Source organism: Tenrec ecaudatus, chromosome 14 (genome assembly GCF_050624435.1).
Source record: "Tenrec ecaudatus isolate mTenEca1 chromosome 14, mTenEca1.hap1, whole genome shotgun sequence".
Taxonomy (NCBI): Eukaryota; Metazoa; Chordata; class Mammalia; order Afrosoricida; family Tenrecidae; genus Tenrec; species Tenrec ecaudatus.
In genome coordinates, this window is record NC_134543.1 from 121713760 (window position 1) to 121732387 (window position 18628).

At 50.1% G+C, this 18628-nt stretch overlaps 1 protein-coding gene across 1 annotated transcript in view; it reads right to left on the reverse strand.

The window, feature by feature from the left end:
• Positions 1-1248: 1248 nt before the first annotated feature.
• Positions 1249-18628, reverse strand: part of ANXA2 (annexin A2) — a 29789-nt gene continuing 12409 nt past the window's right edge. The window contains exons 3-12 of the mRNA XM_075532380.1: positions 16521-16615; positions 12966-13079; positions 9611-9701; positions 8234-8313; positions 6725-6784; positions 5827-5920; positions 5247-5342; positions 4218-4276; positions 2732-2854; positions 1249-1578 (exon numbers count right to left, since the gene is read on the reverse strand). Of these exons, the coding sequence (XP_075388495.1) occupies positions 1519-1578; positions 2732-2854; positions 4218-4276; positions 5247-5342; positions 5827-5920; positions 6725-6784; positions 8234-8313; positions 9611-9701; positions 12966-13079; positions 16521-16615 (872 nt within the window). The 3' untranslated portion in view covers positions 1249-1518. The remainder of the gene's footprint in view (positions 1579-2731; positions 2855-4217; positions 4277-5246; positions 5343-5826; positions 5921-6724; positions 6785-8233; positions 8314-9610; positions 9702-12965; positions 13080-16520; positions 16616-18628) is intronic.

Here is an 18628-nt window from a genome sequence, read left to right on the forward strand (position 1 = left end):
CCCTCTGTGGGAATTCTTCCACTGTCCCTCCCATCCCCACTCAGCCCGCTTGTCTAGCCAGGCATCCACTCGTGGTGGTGGTGTTAGGATGCTGCTGATCTAGTTTTGACTCACAGTGCCCCTGTGTACAAAAGAAGCACTACCCGGTCCTGCGCCATCCTCACAATGGTTCCTGTCTTTGAGCCCATGGTTGCAGCCTCTGTGTCAATCCACCTTCTCAAAGGCCTTCCTCTCTTTGTTTGTCCCTCTATGTACACAGTATGATGTCCTTTTCTACGTGGAAAGCTTCACTATGCAGAATCATGGAACTGCACAGTATTTACCTCTGTTGCCTTTAACTTTTGCACTGACAGGTGAGTTCTTACATCGGGACAGGATGTCATTTATTTCTATTAGTGAAGGTTTGGGTTATACTTGCAATATTTGCTAACCAGAATCAACCATGGGGTTCCCCACCGTTGACGCTTGCCTTCACCTAATTTACCTGGAGACAAAGGGGCAGGCAAGGAACCATTCAGGGATTTTCAGTCCCACACCTCCTGCCATTGAGTTGATTATGACTCATCCAGCCTACAGCACTGATTAGAACTGCTCCCTAGGGTTTCTGAGACTGTCAGTCTTTCTAGAGCAGACTGCCTCATCTTTCTCCTGAGAAGCAGCCAGTGGGTTTGAACAGCTGACCTTGTGACTTACAGCCAAACACTTAACTCTCTGTGCCACCAAGGCTCCTCCTACCATTACCCCTTGGACACACTGTGCTGCCCAGTGGAGCTCGCCATGGTGATAGACATGTTTTCAGTGTGCCAACGCGCTGGCTGCAAACCCACAGGGACACCGAGCCTCTGAGCTGTGGGCAGTACAACGAGGCACTCATGTTCCCATTGTAAACTGCCCCTTCTGGGTAGTGGCTGCTGTATTGGACAGCCTGGTTTCCTGGAGATTTCTTCCTGCAGGACAGTTGTTCGCAACCTTCCTAATGCCGCGACTCTTTAATACAGTTCCTCATGTTGTGGTAACCCCCCAAAAAATTATTTTCATTGCTACTTCATCACTGTCATTTTGCTACTGTTATGAATCAGGCGACCCCTGTGAAAGGGTCGTTCGACCCCTAAAGGGGTCGCGACCCACAGGTTGAGAACCGCTGCTCTAGGACCCGCCCTGTCCTACACCCTCTAATCCATCCGTGCCACCCTCAAACAAGTTTCATTTTCGGGCCATTTAAATTGGAACCCACGCCGACCAAGTTAGTTGGTTGTGACATCCAAATGCAGTTTATTGATCTGTTTATGACACAGTACACAACAGGCAGAGCGTTTCACATCATAGAATTCACTTCCAACTCCTTGGAATGTTCATTTCTTCGGCTGAAATGAGAGAGAAGCTGGGAAAGCCGGGCCACTAGAATAAGCAGGGGTGCTGGGGCACTGCTGACGTCACAGGGACGGGCTTGGGGCATTAGTCGCAAGCGCGGTTCCTAAAACTGTTAGCTGGAGGTGGTGGGAGCACCTTCTGGGGCCTTCAGTCATCCCCGCCACACAGGTACAGCAGCGCTTTCTGGTAGTCGCCCTTGGTATCTTGCTGCAAATGGCCCAGGAGAAAAAGAGACAACGAAAGAGTGAGCGATCAGGAGAAAAGACTTAAACTCCACCATTGCACAGAGGAGATGGGCCAGTCTGGAGCAGAGTCATTCCCACCCGACAGCCAAGGGAAGGCGGCTCAGGACTGCAGGCCCATGGAGGCTCCAAGGCAGGCAGGACCACTCAAGCCATTGTCACCAACCCTCTGGGGAGGGTGGTCAGGGAAGGGCATCGGGAGATGGGCATCACTCTCACCGCAAAGCTGGGGAGAACAGGAGGTACGGAGGATGCAGGTTGGTGTTCTCAGGTTAGAACGAGAGAATCTACCCGACATCCCGCAGAGGCCTTCCAGTGCCCTCCCTCACCCTCGCCCGTCTCGACGGGGCAGGGCTCTTTGCGGCCACCATGCTGTTAGCAAGTAGATTCTTAAGGCCAAATGAGCTGGTGACGAAGCAATTTCCAAGAGTCTGACTAGTCCCTAAACCTTAAGCATCTGCCTGAACATACCCAAACATATACCTGAACATACCCACATATATACCTGAACATACCCACACATATACCTGAACATACCCACACATGTCCAACCACCTCTAATTTCTCAGCAACCACTGAGACGCCTTTGGAAGTGCCAGGGTCTGATCTAAAGGGAAATTGCCAGCTCTGGGGAACTGTGCACAGAGGCACCCAAGCAGAACTGGACTGTCATTGCTCATTATACATGGCCATTCCATCCTCCTGGAATGGCCCAAGACTTAACGTGGAGGGAGAGATGCATGAGCTGAGACTGGGGGACTAAACGTGGGCCAGCCTTTCACAGGTGACCGTCTAACAACTGGAAATAATAAAATGTAAAGCGGCCTTGAGCTTGGAAGTTTCCTGGGGCTATCAGCCCGGCTTGTGAGTTCACCATCTGCTCCATGTGGAATAACAGACGTGGAAAATAGAAAAGATGTGCCTGGTTCTGTATAAATTCTAGGACCAATCCTACGGGATTTCCCCGCCCCCCCCCCCAAAAAAAATCAATCCCTTGCATCATCACTTCCCCAGGGAATTAGAAAGAAGGCCATTGCCAAGCCGTTGTCACCGTCACAGGCCACCTGCCCAGGGACCCCAGGGCTTCGGGACAGCAGCGCCTGGCCCACAGGACATACCTGGATGAAGTAGTACAGGGATTTGCCGTACTTTCTCTTGAACTCAGATCTGATTTTCAACATGTCCACTTCACTGCGGGAGACCATGATCCTAATCAGGACCTTATCACGGGTCCCCTTGCCCTGAAAGTCAAGTTGATGTTCCAAATTACAACTCACAGAATAAAAGAACCGGCCCTGTGTTTTCTGGCAGATGGCCCTGATCTAGTTGCTGTGTGGCCTTCCAAGAGATGGCAAAGATCACACTGAAACTATTGCCTTAAGAAACATGAGCACATTAGAATCCTCAGCACACAAAGATGAAATATGCACAATAACGCATTCAATAAACACACAGTGAGCGGCTACTGCTGCAGTTTCGGTTCAAGGATGTTCTTTCTCGGGGCGCCCTGTCCCATGCGCTGGCTGCATGGGAGTCTCATGCTTCTCCCGATTCTAAGAGCAAACAGAAGACATGCCAGCACAGTGTTTCTCGGGGTGCTCTGCCACTCTGGGGGAGTTCTGAGGCGGGGTGGTGGTCACAAGTTGGGCTGCTAACCAAAAGGTCAGCCATTCTAAATGACCTGCTACTCTGCAGGAGAAAGAGTTACTGTCTCAGAAACCCACAGGGATGGGTCTGCCCTGCCCCAGGGTCCCGGTGAATGAGCATTGACTCCTTGACTGGATGGCAGTGAGGGGGCGTTTGGGTGTGGTTGCCACTCTGAGCAGCAAGAGCAGGAAGGACCTCTGGGTTTACAGCCAGAGCCACAGACTGAGTCAGAGCGACCTAGGTTCAAATCTGGCTATCGAACCCCAAGCAAGCAGGGGATTGCTGCAGGCAAGCCGCTTCACCGATAAAGGTGGGGGGCGATATCAGCCTGATAGGTCTTGGGCGATGGGACCCCCCCCCCTCATGTAAAGTAAGTAGTGCCAAGTCTACTGCCGGCTCTTGCTGTTTGCTGCCAAGTCCATTTCGACTCATAGCAACCCCGTGTGACAGAGCTGAACCGCTCCCTAACATCTTCTTGGCTAGAATCCTTGAACGAGCCACCACCATGCCTGTCCCCTGCAGAACCACCATGTAAGCTCGAACCAACAACCTTTCACTTAGCAGCTGAGCAGCTGAGCACTTAACCAGGATTCCCCCATCTATTGCATGGCGGTTTCCTCCTGCACTCCATCTGCCTTGCTTGCCTTACTCTGGGGAGCCTAGGATGGAATCCCTGGGAAGACTTCCAAAGAGGCTGGTGCAATTACAAACCAGCACTTTCTCCCTTGCATGTCATCTTCGACATGCACACGAGCGTGTGTTCCAGGGGCTGTGTGGCACGGGTGGACTTGTGGTTTTCTCAGCTGGCAGACAGACACAACTGACTAGTGGGCTCCTGCAGCCAACAGCAGGGCCCTTCCTCGGTACTTTCCAAACCGCCACAGGAGACTTGGCTTGGACCACAAGTGGAGGGATGGCTGGTGCAGAAACACTGGCTTCTCAGGCAGCAGCCCTTACCTTCATGGAGTCGTACAGTCGGTCAGCAAAGTACAGGGGCTTGTTCTGGACACACTGGACTGTGGATAGAAGGAACAGGGTCAGAGGAGAAGCTGGTGCTTGCTGCCATCAGCAGGGCTGATGTGGTAGTTAGTTTATGGTGCCAACCTGGCCGATAAACACACATGGAGTTAATTGAAGGGCGGAGGGATAAATGGCTCAGTGAGCCTCGCCTTTCTAGTTCTCCAGTCTTTTGCTTTGTGATGGTCGGACCAGGGTGCAGCTGCCTTAGCCAGTTCCCTGCCTCAGCTGGCAAGGCTCACTTCCTGCAAGACATCCCTGAGGAGAAGCCACATGGACCTACCCCGATGCTGCCCTGGGTGCTGGAGCAGCCATGTGGAGACCTCTGCCAGCGCTGAGATGCTCACACATTCACTGATTCGGCTTACCTCCTGCAGTCGGCATCACTGCGTGTGTTTTGTGAGATGGAGGAGGACTTTGTGGATTGGTGTCGGACATCTGGGTTAATGTTGGACTTGTGGGCTTGGGCAGCACTAGGTTGGGATGTTTTCATGATGTGCACTTAACCTTTATATAAAACTCTCCCTTATACATGCGTTTCTGTGGATTTGTTTCTCTAAAGTACCCAGACCAACACAGCTGACTTCTGTCTTCAGGGCAACAAACGTAAATAATCGGACAGAACAGAAATGGGTGACAAGATGGAAGAGGCTCAGGGTCACCTAACTGCCCTCGCTGGTGGTTTTAAACCAAGGGACCCCAAAAATCAAGGGACGATCGAGGGCTGCGGGAACCCCAAAGGTCACAAGAGTATCATCGACAGAGCTCGCTCTACTCTCTGCTCGTTCCCCCCGGCGACTCTCCAGGCTACAGATGTAAGCCCTCCTTCACTTCCGTGCTGTCCGCTTCCCGTGGGGACGCTTTCGAAGCTACCCCCAGTAGCTAGCCACCATGCACGTTGGCTTGGTTAACCGCAGGCCACTCAGTTCTCCGGGCCGGCGCCATTCCCTCAGAGCTGCGGCTCCTTACCCAGGTTCAGGAAAGCGTTTTCCAAGTCTCCCTTCACTTCCTTCTTGATGCTCTCCAGCATGTCGTAGGGGCTGTAGCTCTTGTACCTCTCGAACACTAGGAGGAAACAAGAGAAGCCGAATGGCAGATGGTGACCCGCCGCTGTGTACCACTGTCAAGACAAGAGGACGACTCTATGCTGGGCTAGGAAGTTCAGGGTCACCAGGGTCGGCCAGACAGGCACTATGCTGGTGTGCCCTGGGACAGCTTACACACACACACACACACCCTCTCTTGCATGGCACTGCCCAGCCTCCATAAGCTGGCCATCCACCCCCCCATCTCCAGCCCCAGGGGAGCCCATTCTATCTGGAAGGCATGGGGAACAGCATTCAACACCCAGGACAGTTGCGACTTCCACAGAGATGGTAAGATAAAACGGTCCTCAAGCAAGAAGGGGCAAGCAACATAGAAGAATATTGGGGGGACAGGAAGATCCGAAATGGGATGGGAGAGTCCATGAACTAGGTGAGCCCACGGGCAGGGGGCAGTGGGCCGAGTGACGCGTGCTCCAGAAGGCCCTGGTCTGACCAGCTCCTACCTTTCTGCAGGTGGCACACGCTCCGCTCAGTCATGATGTTGATCCACTTGGGAACGTCGGTTCCTTTCCTCTTAACGCCAGCGTCGTACAGATCCTAGGAGCAGAGCCAACCAGGGAAGTCAACCACAGGACCCAGAGCAAGACCATTAAAAAAAAGTCCCCCTCAACAACCAAGCACATCCCTTCAAAATGCCACAGGGACACGAATGCTCTCCCTGCAAATGCGGCCCACCCTGTAGCACTGAGGTCCAGCAGTCTGGCTGACCACGGCAGCCTGCCTTAGGCACAGGCCGAAACTGGGGTAGACTTCCTCCTAGCTGACACACAGAACGTGCCGGAGTGCCGAGTGGCCGTTCTGCTAACCAACCCAGGGTGACTGTTAGGATCTGTTCAGAAGAGACCCTGTGGCCTCCTCCCTGTGGTTTCTCTGGGGTGACTTGCTCTGGGGAAAGCCTGCTGCCAGGGCCCTCCACAGAGAGGCTCCTGTGGGGGGCATGAAGGTTGCCTGAAGGAGGAGGTGTTCTTCTCCCCCAAGTTGTTACGGTCTCAGAGACCCACAGGGGCAGTTCTACCTGTCCTCCAGGGTCGCTATGGGTCAGCAGTGACCCGATGGCAGTGAGTCCACAGTTACGTGCATGGGCCACCCTGGGGGTGGATCCTCCTGACCCAGTCAAGTCTTCTGTGACTGCAGCCTCCCTAGCACTTCATCTGGGACCTCCCAGGAGACGCCTCGGAGCCAGCAACCCACGGGATAGGCTCCTCCCAAACACCTGACCCACAGACACCAAAGGTTCACAGCTTTAAACCACGAGGCTGGGGGTTACCCGTTAGCCATTGAGAGGGAAGGAAATGCAGGCTCTGCAGAGATTGGTGGAAAACCAGGAAGCTGGACACTTACCCGGGCATCCTGGTCAATCAGTTCATAATCAATGACAGAGCCGTCCTCTGCTCTCCTACCCTGCAGGGGGGATGAGAAAGGAAAATGTCACCAAAGGCATTTCTTTGTACAATTAAAATGAACAATGTCAGCCCTTATTGAACTTCCTGAAGAAATGCCCCTTAACTGGGCTTGTGAGTGTGCAGTGTTTTGTGTGTATGTTTGTTTCTTTACTTTGCGGCTTAGGCAAGACCTAGGGAGGGTCATATAGCTGACACAGTGAAGTGGGTAGGTGGGGGTGGGTTCTCACTAACACCAACCCCTCCTTGATCCAGTTCTAGCCTAACAAGCACCTTAGATGATCCACTCCTCCTAAGGGCTAATGGTACTTGGCTTCTTCCAATGAGACGGAGAAACAGCAAATGGTAAAGCCACACCACCATCTTTGTGCTAGGAAAGGCGGGGGGAAGTCTTTGTGTGACGTGGGAAGTGAGGGGCTAGCTGCTCTGTGCAGGACGTGCCAAGCGGGGCTAGTGAAGAGGAGGAGGCAAAGAGAGACAGCTTACGGCGAGAGGGGCACCGCACAGGTGGAGGCAGAGCATGCTCACAGGTGAGGGCCACCCAGATGGGGCAGCAGGCAAGCCGTGGGGACACCCGGAGAGGACAATCGAGGTAGGAGGGTAGGGGTACAGGGAACCTTTATACACAATTGACAGCGTAGATTTGATGGGACGGAATTTTTACAAGATCTTGGGATTGCGGCGCCCAGGCAGGGTGGGCGTGTGCACAGATGCCAAGGTGAGAACAAGGGGGGCAGTGTGGGCGTGGTTGTGCTGTGGAGATGTGAGTGGCCTCCCGTCATCCCTGGTCATCAGAGTTCCTGGAGAGAATTCCTCTTTCTCTTCAGGATCGTAAGGTGCCCTGGTGGCTGGAAAGTGACTGGCTGGCCGCTGTTGGAATGGTCGATGGATTCAACCCATGGGACTTCTCCATGGGAAAGAGACAGGGGCACTGGCTCCTGCAAAGATGCCAGTGTCAGAAATCCTGACACTGAGGTCTCTGTCACAGACAGTCACTGTGAGTGACACTCAACCCGTTGCCTCCGGGCAAGAACAAGAGCCACCGGGCCGGAGATGGTCCCCACCTCTGGACAAGGCCAGCAGGAGCTTATCCGCTCGAAAGAGGAGAGCAGGGGTGAGAGACAAAGAGTGTCCCTTTGCACCAGGTCCCCTGTGACCTTCCCTAAGCCACGCTGTGAGGACTGCCACCTAAGTCCAGACCAGGACTTGCGGGCTGCCTATGCCTCCCCCAGCCGCAAAGTCCACTCCTCCTTGAGTCTTTGCAGGATAAGAAATCCCATTATTGCAAAATGACAGGCCTGTAGTGACGGGCGTACCGCTGTCGGAAATGCAGTTAGTTGCCTGTCTGAAGCAGGCGCGGGAGGACCCAGTCAGCCCACTGTCAGCTACGAGTGGGTCTGCGACTTGCCTGGGGAGGAAGCGAGAACAAAGGGGTAAACCGAGGACCAACCTTGGCGAGGGCGACCATCAGCTTGCGGAAGTCGCCGGATGTGTCGGAGACGATGTCCTTCTCCAGGTCAGTCTTGTACACTGGGAAGACAGCACACCTCGCTGTATGCTTCCTGCCTGCGCAGCCAACTGCCTACCCAGCCCCGTGACTTTGCCTGGCACGGAGACTCTGACAAGCAGAGGGGCTGTGCCAGCCCAGCAGGGCCCACGGAGCCTTCTCTAGAACGACTTGTGCCTTCATAAAATGAGTCCATGTCATTTCCAGGAACAGATGGCGCTGCATTAAACCAAGGATCCTCAACCTCACCTTTGATAACGGCCTCATTTATGGCCAAATCACTGGTTGCCAACCTTTTTGACTACGACTATGACTATTTTTAACATTTAAAAAAAACTACAGGGCTTTGCACACACATATTCGCACACACTCATGCCTTGACTCTGGGCTGACTGAAGCCATGTGCCATGGCAAATGGACTGGAAAGAAAGAAATCGGGCTCTTGAATGAATTTGTGTTTTATGAGTTAAAATAGCATCCAGGATGACGCCTAGTAGCAACACTCATGCATCTACCCATAGTCCCCATACTGCTCACGGCACGTGGGCTCACCCACCTCTTCTCAGTGTTCCACAGTACAGAGTGGGGAGCCTCTGTGGCTGAGCAGAAGTTAATAAATGAAATCTATGCACGATTTTCAAGCTTTCCCCACAAACCCTTTCAAAAAGGCCATTTCTCCCCCCTCTCCATTCCTCCCTGTCTACTCTTAGGAAGAATGTGATTGAAATCCTGGCAGTAAGGTGAAGAAGAAGAAGGAGCCAGATCGTGCCAAGTGTCCCCTGGGGAGTCAGGATGGAGGTATTTCTGCTCTTAACCTCAGAACCACTCTCTGAAAGGTTGGCGGCTGAACCCAGTCAGGGGCTCCACTGGAGAGCCAAACCCCCAAAAAATCACTTCCATGAAGACGATTCCAACCCTCAGAGACCCTATCGGGCAGCATAGAACGGCCCCTGTGGCCGCAACATCTTTACAGAGCACAGAGCACATCCTTCGCTCTCGGGATAGCTGGAGGTTTCCAACTGCTAACCTCAAGGTGCATGGTCCTCTACTCTTCACTCGGCTCCTGCACATTTCACAGCAAAAACAGGAAGCCGAAAAAAAGAAAAAATATATAAAAAAATAATTTTAAAAAAACAAAACAGGAAGCTGGACGGGGCCATTCCACTCCACCACACACACAGGGTCACCATGAGGAAGAATCACAGCAACACCCCTACTAGGCAAACATCAAGGCGTCCTTTCCCAAGCCCTCGTCCAGGCCGCCACGGCGGTTCCCAGAAACCGGGCCGAGGTGGTTAGTTACAGGGACAGGCTACTTACTCTCTTTGTAGACTCTGTTGATTTCCTGCAGCTCCTGGTTGGTCCTTGAGCAGATGATCTCGATGAGGGAGTCTTCATCAGTGCCCAGCCCCTGTGGATCAGGCCCCAGGGCAGTCAGCAGGGCCAGGCCCTCTGAGCCCTGACCCTACACCTTGCACTCCCAGATACTCCTAGACTCTGGACTGACTCCCAGATAGGGTCCATTCGCATCCCCGTTTGGACATTCCCACTAAGAAATCGGTACTGGGGGTGGGGGGCGTGCAGGGGAGTAAGGCCTCAAACAATGAGTAGGAAAATTCCATGATCACTGCCGTCCACTTCCCACAAACTATCTGAAGCTCCATCATCTCTCTCAGCTGAAAGTCATCCATGTCCTCTTTCTTAGAAACCGTGGCCAGAGTGAAAAAACGGTAGAGATGGCATGTTTGAACTCCGAATTTTCTTTTTAAGTAAATGGGAAGGGACAGAAGTGGTAGAACGTTTTCCTCTTCCGATTTTCCCTCTTCGGCAATGGTCACTCATTTATTTTATTTTCACCTTCAAAGATGGGAAATGACTTTCTCCATTCAACAACCCTTCTCAATGAGAACGAACGAGCATCGAATTTCCATGCGGTCTTTTGCAGCGGCATCATTAGAACACGTCTTTCTTTTTTTAATCAGGGAAAGGTGTCGATGAAAATAAAAATTTTAGCTTCCACGCCTTTGAAATGTAAAGTTGGGTGAATGCTAAAATGTTCAGTCTTGAGCTTACACTCTGCTTGATCATTACGCACTCTGAAGGCAGTTCAGGCACGCCAACGGCAAGAAGAATGCGCCAAACAAACCTGCGCCACCACTCTCTCTCCGTCAAGGAGTAAGAATTAATGGGCGATGTATTCAAATTTAATGTACACACGTGCGAGTGGGCCAGATAGCATGAAAGACTCGAGGAAACATGTAGTTCAAAGCTGGCTTCGTGATCAAAGTCAAGATTTAATCATCGGGATCCTCTAATACTTGTCTTTCTGAATAGGGAAAGAGCACTTTGAACTAAGCAGAATTACCACTGTTGGAAATGTAAATCAATTATAAGGTGTTCATACAATACGAAACCTCCTGATCCATCAGAGAAGAGTGGCAGCTATTAATTATGCCTATGAAGAGTCCATGTGGCCCTCAAAGGGTGGTTTGTGTAATATACGCTATGCCTTGGGTCAGTGGCCCATTCTGAATTTTATTCTTTTTTTTTGTCCTCAAAAATCTTTATTTAGAGCATCATAAAAATACAAGTGAATTATTTTTCTTTTTTTTGCTGTGTCATGTTGGGTTTTTTTAAACATTTTATTAGGGGCTCATACTTAATCGAATCAATGGGCCACTGTTTCTCCTTCCAGAAGTTTGATTTGTTTTGTTTGAAATCATGATTGGTAGAGGTTCTGATAAAGTGGAAATTACTCGGTAGCAAATGGTCCACACTGCACTTCATCATACACGTTATAAAATGACGATCAGATGTCTTCAAGGGCTTTTTTATTTTTCTTCAATCTCAAGGTTGATGGAAATGTAGTCTAATAAGAACTCTGGAACGTAAAGTCATGCTCTAGCCAGACCCTGCAGCGCACACAGGGCTACGGTGTGCCTCCTTCCATCAAGGACCTGTCAGTGTAAGATGTGAGAGCTGTGGGTGGTCTTGTTTCTGTGCTCTGAGGTGATCTAGGTGATCTGCATCTTTTCCAAAAGGTGGGCTGAGCTTTCCCCAGGCAGCCCACAATCCCTGTCCCAGGGGCAACTTCAATTGTACGTAAGGCAAGTATGACATTGCCGGAAGCCAAGACAGATTGTTTTTTCAAGGGTCGCCTGGTTCATGTCGCTCCAAGCTGGATGGATTTCAGCAGGGTCCTCCGCAGGGATAGCTAATGGAAGAGCTGGCACCAGGTCAGAGATGTAGCAACTAAAAGCGCCTTGCACTGGGTCCAGTGATGTAGATGACCACAGTGACTGGCAGCGCACACAAATCCATTTCAGGTCCCTAAGACCCAGGAGCAGCTGCTCACAAAGCCGCACGAACCACCACGCAGTCGCTCCCTGATGAAAAGAAGATGGCTGATCTGAGGCGCTGATGGTGAAAACACAGGGCAGTTCCTCTCTGCTCAAGGGCTGCCAGGGGTCAGTCTTGAGGAGCGTGAGCTTCATCCATCCGCATCATGAAGGGCTGTTGACAGTTTCTCATTCTGAACAGGACCTTCTCTGTGGTGGAGCCTGTCACCGAGACTCAGGCAGGGTCACTTGAGGAAGCTGAGCCAAGCGTGGCTATGCTGGGAGCTGAAAGAAGAGAGAGCTCCCAGCAGGCCCCAGCTCTCAAGTCAGGGCACTGGAAATGCCCAGTGTGTGGAGCTGCCTCGCTCTCCAGTGCCTCCCTGGGAAAAGGGACAATGACAGAACTGTGGCATTAGCTCTGGTGACAGCTTGGTCTCCTTATAATTCAGGGACCGTGGCATCCCAGAAAATGTCCTCAGACTTAGAAGGATTCAGGAACGCGGCTCTTGCCCACCACTGTGAAGCTATGCCCAGGCCTATCAGCAGAGGGCAGTATCAGATTGTGCAAAACGTTTCCGGCGCTTTTCCCCCTTTGGAAGGTAGCATAAACCTTGCTTCTATTGCGCTGTATCCCTTGCACTGGCACCACAGAGATGAGGTTTAGATCGGCATGAAATGCAGGGAGCTTCCAGCATAGCGGGTTTAAAGGTGATGATGATCTTGCCCGAAGTAAGGCTCCATGTCCATGAATAACTTTACCAGGCAAAATGCTCAAAGACAGCCAGCATGTGTCCCGGTGCACTGAGTAGAGAGCAGGTACCCAAGTGCCCTTCCTGATCTGACATGATCCGGAGGGGGTTCTGCACAGGGGCCACTCGGGCCACGCACCGACAGCCAGGAGAGGCACAGCCGAGAAGAAAGAGCCACAAGCTCGTGGGCAGGATTCACCAGCTTCGTGGAACAAAAACCATGAGTTTTACTTTTTGCCTTAACATCGCAACTTCTCTTTTTAAAGAGGAAGTGTAATCAAGGAAGTCGTTTTCCCAAATGGAATTCCAATTGCCCAGGTGCTGAGCTGCGGCAGCTGGAAACTGACTTCTCCGCATCATGAAATGTCTTTACAATTTAAGGGGGGTGGAGGGGGGAGTAATTGCAATATTTTTGGTACAAATCCTAAGACTTATAGCTTCAGTTCGTTTTTTTAAAAAATAGTAATAATGGGTGCCAAATGAGAATTCAACAAAACTGAAAATCACCTAATTACGTCCCGAAAGCTGTAATTCACCGATATTAATGGCAGACTTGACAGAGATTAGCTCGCACATGTGTTTACTTACCTTCATGGAAGCTTTCAGCTCGGACGCGTCATACTGAGCAGGTGTTTTCAATAGGCCTAAAATCACCGTCTCCAGGTGGCCAGATAAGGCGGATTTCAGTGCTGATGGAAGTTCCTGCAGAAAAAAGCAAGAGGGCACATGGAAAACTCGGTCAGTAACCAGTCAGCTAGGGTCTGTTTATACAGCAGATGGTGAGTCCTTGGCCACTCTAGGGTCCCTGGTCAAGGTCAAACTAGCCCTTAACGGTATGCCCATCAAGAGCCCGGAAGTCAGAGACGGAGGGAGGGGACTTTCTTTAACAAAACTTCCTAAGGCCCAAGCTGATGTTGCTCCTGCTCCAGTCACTTAAGCAGGAAGCAGAAACTGGTGCAGGGTGCGTGAAGGTGTTTTATCTACAACAGGCTTGAAAGTCAGACTAGCAGTCCCACAGGGTCGCTGGGCGTCGGCTGGATGGCAGTGAATTTGATTTTGGACATAAGGCTCTAAGGAGACAGGGCGCTTCCTGGGGCCCAGGGCCGTGCTAAGGAGGGGGATTAGGACTGGATAGCCTCCTGCATCATCAGGGAAGATGTGATTATCCTGGAGTGGCTCTTCAATGACCCCAAGAAACTCATGGGCCACAGAGGGCTGGAAGTGGAGCCATGAAACTGTGTTTGCAAAACACTTCACACCGGACTGAGAAAACACCTATCTGCCCTAGCCAAATTGAAGTGCTCTTGATGGAGAGGGTGGGGGACTAATGGCCCCCAAGCACCCCTAGGATGTCCCCACTTCAGAGGATTTCTCACTGCCACCAATAGCGCAGGGCTGTAAGTCAGAGGTCACCCAGGAGCATAACCGTGTACTTCAATCCATTATGGCTCTTAAACATGTCTTGGGGATTAGGCTTCCTGCAAGACACAGGCAAGCATGGCATTGGGTGACTGCAGGTGCCTCCCATCATCATAATTTCCCTCTTTCCCCCGCCCCACCCCCACCTTCCCTATCTTGCTCTCCTGCTTTCCAGTAGCATCCCATGACAGCTACAATGTTTAGTCCCCTTGAGCTGCTTGCAGGCTATTAGAGGCGGTATTCGATTTGCCTCAGAGAGAATCTTCTAGAATCACTCATGGGCATCAAGGGTCTTAAAAACACACGGATCTTAGGAATCATCTGGCTCAACCTTGTAAGCACCTACTTTGCGACACTCGTAACACCCAGCACTTGCCGCTGGGACTTTAAAAAGCAGCAGCTCCCCATCATACCACCAATTTTCCAATTTTGAGGTCAGCTAATTCCAAACTTAGCCGATACGTCACACTGCCCTCTGCCATTCTCATGCCCATAATATTGTCTCAAACCTTAAATAGCATTTGGACACCTACTAATTCCTTCCATTTCCCTAAGAAGTGGGACGTTAGGGGCCTTCCCCCTCTTGTTCCTCATATTGTCTGGCACAGAGCTCTGCACGTAGCAGAAACTCCAGAAACACGCGATGAATAGAACAGAAGCCAAATGCAAGGACTGGCCTCTGCTTGAATGTGAAAGAAGCCAAAGCCCGCCCTCTCTCGTGGGCTCTGCTTTGGCACTCCACGGGCCCACGCTCCCCAAGCCCATCGCCCTAAGGCCCAGGCAACAGTCACTCCCCTCTGTCTTGCCAACAACACCAACGACCCCTTCAGAAAGTGTCTGGGGTAGTTTATAAAGATGACAGGTCCTTGACTCAAGCTGAGGACTATCCGGGAAGGAGGGACAGTGAGCTGCCCATGACAACAGCTGGCGAAGGCACTGGACCCCACCCGGAATCAGTCCTCCATGAGGGTCTGTGGGGATTTCGTTCTCCATCCATCTAATTTGAAACCAAGATCCAGGCTTCTCTATTTGTGTGCACATCCATCGGCTCAAGTTTGTTCCAAGACCACGCTCTCTAAGTGGCAGCTGAAGGAACAGGTGTGTGCGTGCGTGTGTGTGTGTTCAAAGGGGTAGATCTTCTGCTCTTAAAAGGGGTTGTTGGCTCTGCCAGTTCTCAGATTCTTTTGGGGAAGCTGGAGAAACAAAGCATTCCCTTCTAGGCCTCCCTGCAGAAGATTAATATAACCTACTTGGAAGGAAAAATGTTAATGCACATAAGCTGAAAGACGCCAGGCGCCTTCCTATTTATGTCCTCGCCAACTGTTTCCGAGGGAGAGCCGTATCCAGGCTTGCCCTACAGCTACCAAGGGCAGAAACTTCTGTCTCTGGCGGACCAGAATCCTTGCAGCTCACCTCCACCGCGGCTACGAGCGAAAGCCTTAAGTCAAACGGAGGCTGCAGGAAGCCGCGCTTACTGTACCGTCCAAAAATAAAGCGAATGCTTAAAATAGCCAGAAGTTAAAAATAAAGCAGCTCGTCCTTAAAAATATAATTCCTCAACACTGAGACAAAATAAAGAAGGAGCTAGCCCAGAGCGGGTCCTTACCCTCTTGTAGGCAAGCAAAGGGAAACGTGCACGAGTCCCTATGAACAGCGGGAGCCTGGCCAGTTGAGGATAACCTGGTAGACCAGATGAACTGCCAAGGAAGCCCCTTATTTGTCATCCATGTTCTTCAAAACGAAAGTGTATTTCTTAAGAATTAAAGGGGCATGTCAAGACCAACAGGCAGTAGAAGGCCTTAGGATTAAATGGCCCGTGTCTTAGCAAGTGTCAGCGGAAGTCATGAGGATGCGTGGACACTTGAATGTGCTGCTGGGAACAAAGTGAGTGCTCAGTAAATGTTATTTTCCGTGGCTGTCATCGTGGCCCCCACCCCTGCCACCCAAAAATGTCCTGTCCTAACCCCTGGAATCCGGAACCTTATTCGAAAAAGCGTCTTTGCCAATAGATTTAAGTTAGCAGTCTGCGGATGGGCTCCTCTTGGGTTCGCCCAGTGAGCACAACATCCTATTTTAATGGTCCTGATAAGAGACAGAAGGTAAGTCACGTAGGAGAGAAGATGGTGGGAAGATGCAGGTAGAGACTGAAGGTATACAGCCATAAACCAAGGCATTCTGGGAAAAGGCAAGATAGATTTCCCCCCTCGATTCCCTCAGAAGAAATATAGCTCAGCCAGGACCTTGATTCCAGACTTCTGGTCTCCAGAACTGTGTAAGGACATTTTTACCCTCCACGCACTCTGGGTGGGAGAACAGGTCTGTGTCTTTATGCACAAGCCCCCGCGCACCCCGGGGGCCGGGTGTGCAGAAGGACCGCCTCTTGCTTGGACGAGAGATGACGACTTGGGATGCCCAAGTATCCCAGGAGGTTCTTGCTGGTGGTGAGCCAAAGTTCATTAAAAGACAATGGCTAAAAAAATTAAACTTGGCAACAAATGCCCTCCACCCCTGGAATTCCCTGTGCCTTTTTCTTTGTGTGTTCGAATAAGTCTTTATTCACAAAACAAAGAACAGATACACTGACAAATGTAGGTGGGATGGCATTGTGGAACAGTTTCGGCTCTCCATCAGCCAACGTTTAAATGCATAGTGACGTTTGTGTGTATATATATATATATATACATATATATATATTCTTCCTGATAACTCCAGGAAGCAGCCTACCTTTTTGGTCCTTCGATGGTAAGCGAAGGCAATATCTTGTCTCTGTTCATTGCTGCGGTTGGTCAAAATGTTGACAATGGTGACCTCATCCACACCTGTGAAGATATAATTCGGGGATCCTCACTCAGCCGCTGGCCGTAGGACTTGAGTTTTACCATGTGGAAGGTCTGCTATTTTCCAAACTGAAATACCAGGACATGAAGGGTTGTTCTTTCTTTGGTCTGTACCCACTGGGTACACCTTTCCCATTTTTTCTTTCCTGACAACCTCAAACTTCAAGCCTAAAGGGAACTTTTCAAAATGTGTATTCACACATACATACACACACACACGTGCGTGCCTATTCTACCCACAGATGGGCTTCTGGACTCGACAGTAGGAGGTGCATTTGTGGGGCTTTGGCAGTCAGATGGAACAACAAAGATTTACTAGGGTTTTAAATGAAGGCCCTCAAATTGCCATTTAAGTGGGATTTAATAGACAGTAACTGTGGACTGAATTAATAGAGACAATTATTTATATTTATTGCCAGATTACAGCAATATAAGCAGCTAGGTATAATTTCTATAATTATAGAAACTGTCATGACAAATGAGTCAGATTTAATATGGCAGTTGTATTTTAATAGCATAATTGATTAATACAATCGTCCTTATTGAAGACCAAATTGTTTCGGAAGGAAAATAAACGTTCCACTGCTTTTTAATCTTCAATGGGCAATTTTAATAATCAATTTTACAACTATATTAAAAAAGAGTAAGTGTTTTAATCTAAATTAAATCTAAATTGGGAGTTCTGAAGTGCCACCAAAATATTTTAATACCTATTTTAATTGGAACATGTGTATTTACAAAGATAAGCAATGCCTCCTGGCATCTGGAAGTTTCCAATTTTGTATCAGACATGCTCCACACATGCCATTTCATGTAAAGAAAGCACAACGTGATGAAGTTGGTGTGTGAAAGGTCTCTCTCCTGATTGACTATGAACTTGGTCTAATAAAAGGAAAGGCTTTGCTATAACAGGACCTGTCACTCTTAGTGGGAAGCCAACGAGTTCACGCTCACGCCTGTCTTTCTCCAAACTCCTGCAGGCCGTCAGAGGATCGCGTGGGTCCTGACAGAAAGGTCAGAACCTTGACAGAGGGTAGGTCTTAACTCTCAAGTGTGTCAGAAACCCTGAGAAGCATAAGGCTAGAATTTCTGGGTATAAAAACAAAAGATGCTTCAGCGTTAACTGTAGCTCCTATTACAACTTTCGCTCTGCTTTTCAAAGTCCCTCAGGGACACAAAAGAGCCCAATGCTGAGACGGTTTCAAAGACGCTTCTTTCCACCTTGTCTATAATCCCCAATAATAAAGGGAAAGTGTGTCTTGTAAAAAGGCAGAAGTTAAATAAATGTTCCCTTGACCGTATGATGGGGGACTCTGCCGCCATTTAAAATGACATCACCAGAACTTTCACTCGTGTGGGAAATGACAATTCACATTACATTGTCAAGTTAAAAAGCAAAACACAAGGCACTATGCACACAATATCACCTTGTTTTTGTAAAATGCAAACACACCCATACATTTTTATTTTTATTAACGTTGGGGGCTTCGTGATTATGCACTGGGTGGCGTGAATGGACTGGGCTACTAACCAAGGGGTCAGCAGTTCGAAATCACCAGCCACTCCTCCAGGGAAAGAGAAGACTTTCTGCTCCCGTGAACACTGCAAGATTTGGAAGCCCACAGGGGGCAGTTTTAATTCGGAGGATCCAAGCAACGCAATAAAGCAAATGGTGAGAGAAAGGGAATCTGCACCTCTGGTTTCCAAGTGGATCGTAAAGCTACATGCACCCTACACTGGAGCCTATTAAGTGGTATGATAGCATGATGACAAAGTGTGAAATATTATGAGACCTTCCAACATTTGACCCAGAGGCATGGCATGAGCATATGCTGTTGGAAACAGGACACCGCCGGACTTGCTCCAGGCAGAGGGGCCACAGCCCTTCCTTTTGTGAGAAGACAGCAGTGGTGTAGAGAGCACACCAAGGAGGGACGCCTGTCAGGCATCACACAGACGAAGTCCATCCTCCAGGGGCAGCTTGGATCTCCTTGG